Raw genomic sequence first — 8,330 nt, 5'->3', positions numbered from 1 at the left:
AGAATACTACTGTTGGGAGGTTGAAACTAAACGATTGCCCTGGAACCTGGAGTACTCATGGTTTTCTGTTTTACTTCCCTTTCTATTTTCTGTTTTTTTGTTTTTTTTTTTTTCATGGCTGTATTTTCTATTCTACTTCTGAAAACTAACTAATTACCCCAGAGTAAGCTTAATTCAGAGTAATTTCTTCATTTTCTTTGTGGTAATTAAGGAGTAAGTTTGAGAGCTTAGGACGTGTATTAATTATGTATAAAGGTAAATTAAGAAGGGTGGTTCTCTTTTAGATCAAAAAACAGAAAGCTGGTAATGCCATGGTTAATTAATTAATCTACTATGACCTTTCATTAATTTGTTTTTTAATGAATAGTGTACCGCGCGCAAACAACCTCGACAAACAGAAGGAGATTAGAGATACAACAGGTGAAGCGCCTCAGAAATAACAGTTTAAAAAGTAAGAAACATCCGGATCAGCTGGTACAACGGCCGCATCTGATACCTGCCCCGCCATGAAAGAAATGAAAGATGGAACGGCTCACGCACTCAGCATCCCAAGTATTAAACCATAAAGATAAAGAAAAAAGAGAGACATTGGATTTGGGTGTTGGAGGCATCAGGCATGGCGTGAGGCATCCATACCCATACGACAAGTTGGTTATTGGCAGTTAAAAAGGTTGTTGCCATAAATACTATTAAACTAATTAACCAATTTTTTCACATAATTAAACTTAATTTACTTGACTACCCGCTCCCGCTGCCTCTCTGGGTATTAATTAAATTAAATTAATGCAGGCCTGCAAATTATATATGCTTGTCTCAATTCGAGCTCAATCCAATTAAAACCATTTGAATCTGCCCATTTTATAATTTGGGTTGAATTTGATCTGATCCTGTATGCAATTTGATAATTTATAAACATTTAAATAGATTCATACTTACCTGTGCATAAAAATAATAGCTTCTAGTTTCATAAGATGTATTTTTGAGTTGGGTTGCTCCATTGCAACCTGAGTGGTCAGGGTTCAAATACTTACCGTACAGAACCCCACAAACCCAAAGTGCAAAAATCTACTGCACCACCATGTATCGACATCGTTCCTCTATTTAAAAGGTTCCAATCCAACAGTTTTGACGTTAGAAAGGACAACCTTAGCTGTTCTTCTGAAGGGAGCGGAGCCCCCACCACGGATGGCTCTATGTCACTGAGTCGTTCTCTTCTCTTCCCAAACACTGTGCCTGACCGACAAACCTTGGCAACATTCCAATGGTTGGCTATGCCTTTCTTTCTTTCTTTCTTTCTTTTCATGGCTTTTAAGTCATTTAAGAAAGAAACCATCACGGCTGTTGAGGTTGAGGTTAATTCATTGGTTGCAGGTAAGGTTCATGTGGAATATTTACTCTCATTCTGTTGCTCTTCTGCAATTTCTACTTGGCATCCCAAGAATCGAAAGAGCAAAAATACACATTTCACTCACCACTCTGTGAACAAAATCTCTAGTTTTTGTAGCCTTCAGTCAATCAGCCATTCCATAGGTAACTAAGCTAACTTGCTAATTAAGTGGGAAATTAAACAAAACCATCACCACAGTGATTGCTTTATTAGTTTCTTTAAATTTCTAAACAAAGAAAGTCGAAAAAAGCCAAACAAGGAAGTTGGAAGGAGAAGCTGTAATTGTTGATGAGATCTTCCTCTTGGCTTTTTGTACTTGGTTTTATTTCCATCAATTCACTGGGAAGAATCTGAGGGAAATTACAAAGAGAAATAGAATAGAAAAGCCAAATGCGTTTTGAAGCATGAAAGGTTCCAATTCCAAACACAGCATCTGCATTTGCCGAGTGCGAAGCCTGTAGACAGACACTTGAAATCGCTTTCATTTCAAGAGTAAAAGGACAAGAAATCATGCAAACTAGGATCTTCAATTTCTACACCAAGTAATCTTCTATTCAAAAATTTTCACCTTTTTACTACTTTACCACAACAAGACAAACAGGGCTTAAGTTAACAAAATTTGTTGATTCTTTTCTTACTTAGATGCCAATTGATCTAAAGTTTTGTTTCAGATGCTCATTGCCACCACCCCTACAAGACCATCCACTTGAAAACCACATTGTCTTCCTTCTTTTATTTTCTTTCTTCGCACTTCTTCCTATCGTTTAATCATTAAATATCAACCATTTGTAACACTTTCCAAGCTAGAGAAATTTTTACCTTCATGGATATTTTCTTGCTCTTCATCTTTTTACTTTTCTTTTTGAATTTTCTCTCTAACAAACATAGAAAGCACAATTTGATGCATTTTTTTTTTAATTATATAAACCGAATGCTTCTAGAGTTGGCATTTGATATCTGGAAACCCAGAGAGGACACTCAAATAAAAAAAAAAAAAAAGTTTTAATATTAAAGAAGGGGAGGACATGCGTTTATTTTGTAACAGAAAACGGACATGAAGGAAATCAAGTCAAAGAAGCAATCTCTTCATAGTTGTTAAATGGGTTGACTCAGCGAAATTTCTAGTGGCGGGATTCTCGGCCCTATGATTTCGCTAATCAAATTAGTCATGAGCTTTTCATTCTTTGTGTAGTTCACGGAATAAAAAAAATTGTTTTTCCTTTCTGTAATGCTTTTACTTTTTCATTAATTTATCCTCTGTTAGTTGCACCAACAGAGATTGTAGTTATTGTCCCATTGAGGAGCAGTATACAACTATATAGTATAATAAAAATAAGTAAAGCAGAAGAACAAAGAATCCAGCTCGGGAATGCAGAGAAAATGGAGAAAAGCAGAGGAAGAAAAAAAAAAAAGAAACTGAGAGCATGGAGGAGGGTTAATCACATGCCATGCAATTTGCAGGTTGAGATATTCGCCTTTTGGTTTCACGTATTTAAGAACTGAGTAGAGAATAAATGAACAGACTGGATACATCTGAACTCTTCCTTCTTCCATCTTTCTTTCGAATTTAAAGCTGTTTGCTGTGTCATAACCCACGTGGTGTAAGCGTAACAATCTCTAGATATAGAAAGCGGGGGTGTCTGCAACTACAAAGAATGAATTTAATGAGGTGGGTGAATTTTTTTTTTTTTGCTCTCTCAAAAGAAATTCGAGTCAAATCCCATTCTAATTCATTCACAGTTTAGACCTTCAAAAGTCATAATAAACGGCTATGGCGATTGATTGCTTCGTGTATATTGTAATAAATTCAACATTGTTGTTCGTTAGTTGTTAGACACCCATTAAATCCGTATAGCTATAACATCCCTCCGAAGATCACGTTCATCAATCTGGGCTCTTCTTATGGCTCATGCCTTATGATTGGGAAAACCTGTGAACAAGTCTTTTTAAATTTAATTAATTGTAGGTTAAGGCTAAATATGTAATTAGAGAAGGAGAGAGGAGAGAGGGAAAAAGCTAGAATACAAAGAAAAAAGAGTTTAAGGTTTAGTTGCGGAGAATGGGCGTTGTTTGTATGTGGGGTGGGAATTCACATCTGCGCCCCACCCCGCTGTGTATTGACTGGCTCCCGATGATTGATATATATCATCATCGGGAGATGTTCTCAATACATGGCGGGAATATGCTTTGGACGTGGTGGGGCGCAGATGTAAAATCGTGGGGTGGGCAGGACAGTTTTAAGTTTTAACTGCTCAGGGGTCTGGGCTGAGGGCAGAGCCGTTCGCTCTGATCTCTAGTCTCTAATCTCTATCTACTACGGTACCCCACCGGGATTTAGGGATTTTCTTTTTTGGTTGAGATTAGGGGATTCCCCAATCCCCATAACCCATTTCCCATCCAGGAGAATCCAAAACCACGCGGTTTCGGTACAAAACTGCTTTTTAAGGCAAAAGTGTTATTTTGCACTATTAGAAAACCGCTTTCACTGGGCCGTTTTTGGTCCAAACGGCTCGAGTCTCGAAGAGTCAGTTATTTGTGACGGTGGGCCGGTGGCTGAAGCCTGAAGCTGAAGGTCCCCCGCACTCCCTCCAAAGTCCAAACATCTATTTATTTCCCCCGACCCCCTCGTTACTTTCCTCACCAATCCTTCCGTCGTTTCTCCCAATTATCTGCTTTTGCTTCTCTTCTTCTTCTTCGAAAGTTCATGTAATCATCTATCCTTTGTCATTTGCTTCCATTAGTCTTTTTACTCGCTGAGAACCAAAAGAAAGAATGGTTACAAAATGAGATAGTTTTGAGTGACAGTTGAGTGTTTTCAGTGTTTTAAAGTTCGTTTTTGGAGTACTGAAGACAAACTAATCTGTGCAGGAAAATGGCTCCAATAGGGCTTCTGTTCGTGGGATTTCTCTCAATGTTCTCATCTGTTCATGGGTATGGGTATGGTGGGGGTTGGATTAATGCTCATGCCACCTTCTATGGAGGGGGTGATGCTTCTGGAACAATGGGTATGTTACAAACTGAATGTTATAATCTCTTCCTCTCTCTTTTTTTTTTTTGGTTTCTATAAAGAACCCAAGGCGTACCTTAGCTAGCAAACTAGCTATTTCGACATTCTCTTTTGATTGCTGTTTTTCCTCTTTGCAGGCGGGGCTTGCGGCTATGGAAACCTCTACAGCCAGGGCTACGGGACTAATACTGCAGCTCTGAGTACCGCTCTGTTCAACAATGGCCTGAGCTGTGGGGCTTGTTTTGAGATTAGGTGTGTGAACGACCGAAAGTGGTGCCTGCCTGGCTCGATTGTCGTCACAGCAACTAATTTCTGCCCACCCAACAGCGCCCTTCCTAACAATGCAGGGGGTTGGTGTAACCCTCCCCAGCACCATTTTGATCTCTCTCAGCCTGTCTTCCAACACATTGCTCAGTACAGAGCTGGGATTGTTCCAGTGGCTTATAGAAGGTAATTTTTGTACTTCTTTGGTCCTCTGTTTTGTCCAGTGTACCTTAAGCTATGTTGGTTTGACAGAAAGTTGAGGGAATTTGTTAAGAACTTTGCCTCAACTTTCTTTTTCTCTCTCACTTTCTATCAAAAAACCAAACACAGCCTTCGGCCCTGCTCTTCTCTCTCTCTCTCTCTCTCTCTCTGTAGTTTGTTTTCTAGGCTTTAATTCTTTCTGAATGTTCATGTTCCCTTCTCTCCCCACGCCAAGAAATAGAAGCTTGCTGACAGGTTTGCTCTTCTTTTGTGGGTCTTTTTGCAGGGTTCCTTGCAGGAAGAGGGGGGGAATCAGGTTCACCATCAATGGCCATTCATACTTCAATCTAGTCCTCATAACCAACGTCGGAGGTGCTGGTGATGTGCATGCTGTCTCCATCAAAGGGTCAAGGACTGGGTGGCAACCAATGTCAAGGAACTGGGGCCAGAATTGGCAGAGCAACAATTACCTCAATGGACAGAGCCTGTCTTTCAAGGTCACCACCAGTGATGGGCGTAGCGTAGTCTCTTACAATGTTGCCCCTGCTGGCTGGTCCTTCGGCCAGACCTTCAGTGGAGGGCAGTTCCGCTAGAGAGACCATCCCTGACCCCTACAGCTACACTTGGGCTGTGGGGAGGTTGGATATATAGACATACCCTGATGAAAGGTTGTTAGCGTAGGTGTTTCGGTAATTAATTCGTTGTTGGGACGAAGTGAGAAGGGCCTATTTTAAAATTGCCCTTGTCATTTTAATTTAATTGTGGGGTTTCTACTTTCTATTCATGGGTCCCGTCAGGCCCTTTGTTTTTGAGGTCTATTTAACTGTTTGTGTGAGAGAAGAAAACACTCAAACAGGGAATGTAATTAAGCTTCTGCTGTAAAAACAGAAGCTGGCAGAGGTGATCCCTTATCACCCGCCACTAGTATATCAAGAGTGGTGTTTTTTTTTATTTATTTTTTTTTTGGGGGGGGGGGGGGAGGTTATCCCCTTTTTTGTTTTTCCCCTCTTTTGGTGATAGAAAAGACAACGTTATGCTTATAAGTTGTAAGCGGTTGTTGTGATCAGCTATGCTGAATATTTCCTGGCTTATATATGAGACTCTAAATGTAAATCTCCAATTTATCTCTAGTAAACTCAAAAAGGGTTCTATCTTCTGAGTTCTGATGTGATTTGTTAGCTTCAGTCTCCAAAAATTTTGTTCGGGCCTTTCTTTCTTTCTTTCATTTGGGTTAGGTTGCAATGGCAGATTAGCACGAAAAGGAAATGTGCTTGACATGTTTAAACTGCAAAAGAACACTAACAGTGCGAATGAGCTCCGCCTTGTGGAGAGCCCTGTTTCTTTTTATGGCATAAAAAAGATCACAACATGTATATCAATTATTTGGTCTGAAACTATACATTTTGCCTCTTTTACATGCCATGTAAGGTGGATTATGGGCAATTACATTTTTACTTCTATCCTCATGACATATACTATAATCATCAAAATATCTTAAGAGAACAGTAACATTTTCCATATAGAGCCTATCAAGCCATCACCCTTCTTTGGTATTTGAGTTGTTCAACTTCAGGACCATATTATATATTATTCTGGAAAGCTTTATTGCCCTAGTCTCTGCCGGTCTTCAGTGCTAGATGTAATTCTCTCCACTCAACATCCAAATTTCCCCATGCTTTGCGTTGCACACCTGCTGCATAAAGCACCTGTTGGTTGGTGAGCATTTAGAGCTTGCATTCTGCATTCTTGTAGTAGCGAGCTGTATTTGGAGTAGAACCTCTTGATTATGTAAAATAATGCCTTTGATAATGTAATAAGGTAATTTGGGAGGCTGCTATGCTCAAAATTCGAACAAAATTGCCACATCTTGTAGGATTGCTCTTTTCCTTGCCCCACATCTTATAGGATATGGAGGCCTTTTTGTCTCTCTCTCTCTCTCTCTTTTATGGTTAGGTGAAAAAGGAGAGGAGAAAGGATTTCCTGTGACTGGTTGTATGACATTCAACAAAATTTTTTAGACCAAACACTAGTTGATGTGATGTTTTATATTTTTAGTGGCATATTTCCATTGAAATCAGTGCAAAGCTCGTTTCGAACACCCATTAATATGTTATAACCTTGTATTGAGAATATCTCTCCATGAAATTAGTAGTACGAAAATGTTTCCAATGCAAACGGGCCTTGTACTTACTGAAGCGGATCTCCGATAAAAAGAGCCCATCCCATCCCTGAAATCATGAAGGGATATAATAGTAACTAGTAAGCCCACTTAGCAAGGAGATCAGTAGCTGGATTTGCTTCGTTAGGAATATGGTGAATTTTGAAGTCCATCAAATCATCTGTGCAAGGAGATGTCCAAAATTATTTCATACAAACCTATAACCCTTCATTTGTTATATTGAGTGATGATGTAATCAACATGAAGCTTCATCTGGTAAAGGGTAGAGATCACTCAATACATGAATAAACTTGTTGGAAGTAAAATCTACTCCCTTCTCACTGGGTATTGAAGCAGGTACTTCAATCTTTCCATCAATATATGAAATTATGAATCGTAGATCATATATCATCTCCAACTCAAACAACAAGCCACTACCACCACAAGGCATTTGAAAGCTAGGATTTTTTACTTGGCAGAAACTTCAGATAAGGGAAAGGTTATTCATGGAAGATCACAAGAAAATCTTTTAAGAAGCAAAATGTGTAGAGAGCAAGGATTAAAACATCAATATGCACCAATATCCACTTGCCCCTATTTTTTCTTAACTTTTTATTTTTTAAAATTTTATAGGCATTAAAGAGTCCCGCCCAATATTTTAATGTTTTAAATATTAAAAAGAAAACCTTTGTATCGATGTATCCACACAAAAATATTTTAATCCTTGTTCTAGAGTCTACTACCCACATGGCTTGAGGACTAAATAATGTACAAATAGATGAGGGGAAATTACTACTATTTCCTCATCAAGAAACATGTTTTCATTAAGGCTATGTTTGGTTTGAAGGAAAAGGTAGGGAAACCTATACAAGGTTTGTAAAGGTTTCTTTACCTTTCCCTACCTTTTCTTTCAAACCAAACACAGTTTAAGAGATAAAAACATATGGCTAGATTTTTCCTATTCTGAAAATAAGACCTTCAACTCTCTCTCTCTCTCAATAATTAATATGGGGATAAACCAAAGGGTAAATCTCTTAAAGTACCCTTAAGTTTTAGGAAACTGACTAATTTTGCCCTTATTCATTAGAAATTGCCTTAAAGGATGCCTAAGTTTTCTAACAATTGACTAAATCCTGTCCTACCGTTAGTGTTCCATCACAATTTGTTTACATGTAACACCACGTGATACAAAATATTTTTAAAACCCAATATACCCTTATGTGATTGATTTTTTTTCTCCACTATTCTTTAAATTTAAAAACAACAAAACTCAACATCCACCTTGCAGACAAGAACATAGTTTTCAATCTTTA

The 8,330-nt window shown here is 38.5% G+C and overlaps 1 protein-coding gene across 1 annotated transcript; it reads left to right on the top strand.

The window, feature by feature from the left end:
- Positions 1 to 3,960: 3,960 nt before the first annotated feature.
- On the top strand, positions 3,961 to 6,018 carry LOC104597794 (expansin-A1). Its single transcript, XM_010259514.2, has 4 exons — positions 3,961 to 4,093; positions 4,256 to 4,392; positions 4,532 to 4,844; positions 5,146 to 6,018. Coding segments are annotated over exons 1-4 (759 nt in total). The 5' UTR covers positions 3,961 to 4,091; the 3' UTR covers positions 5,453 to 6,018.
- Positions 6,019 to 8,330: the final 2,312 nt, after the last annotated feature.

Source organism: Nelumbo nucifera, chromosome 3 (assembly GCF_055504915.1).
Source record: "Nelumbo nucifera cultivar China Antique chromosome 3, China Antique-T2T, whole genome shotgun sequence".
NCBI classification, from domain to species: Eukaryota; Viridiplantae; Streptophyta; class Magnoliopsida; order Proteales; family Nelumbonaceae; genus Nelumbo; species Nelumbo nucifera.
Note: the sequence above shows the minus strand (reverse complement) of the source record. Positions and strands in the feature narration are given on the sequence as shown.

What these genes read in the sequence shown, in the direction of transcription:
- LOC104597794 (XM_010259514.2), top strand. An exon ending in TGATGCTTCTGGAACAATGG is followed by an intron (nt 4,393 to 4,531) that starts GTATGTTACAAA and finishes TCCTCTTTGCAG; the next exon opens with GCGGGGCTTGCGGCTATGGA. An exon ending in GTTCCAGTGGCTTATAGAAG is followed by an intron (nt 4,845 to 5,145) that starts GTAATTTTTGTA and finishes GTCTTTTTGCAG; the next exon opens with GGTTCCTTGCAGGAAGAGGG.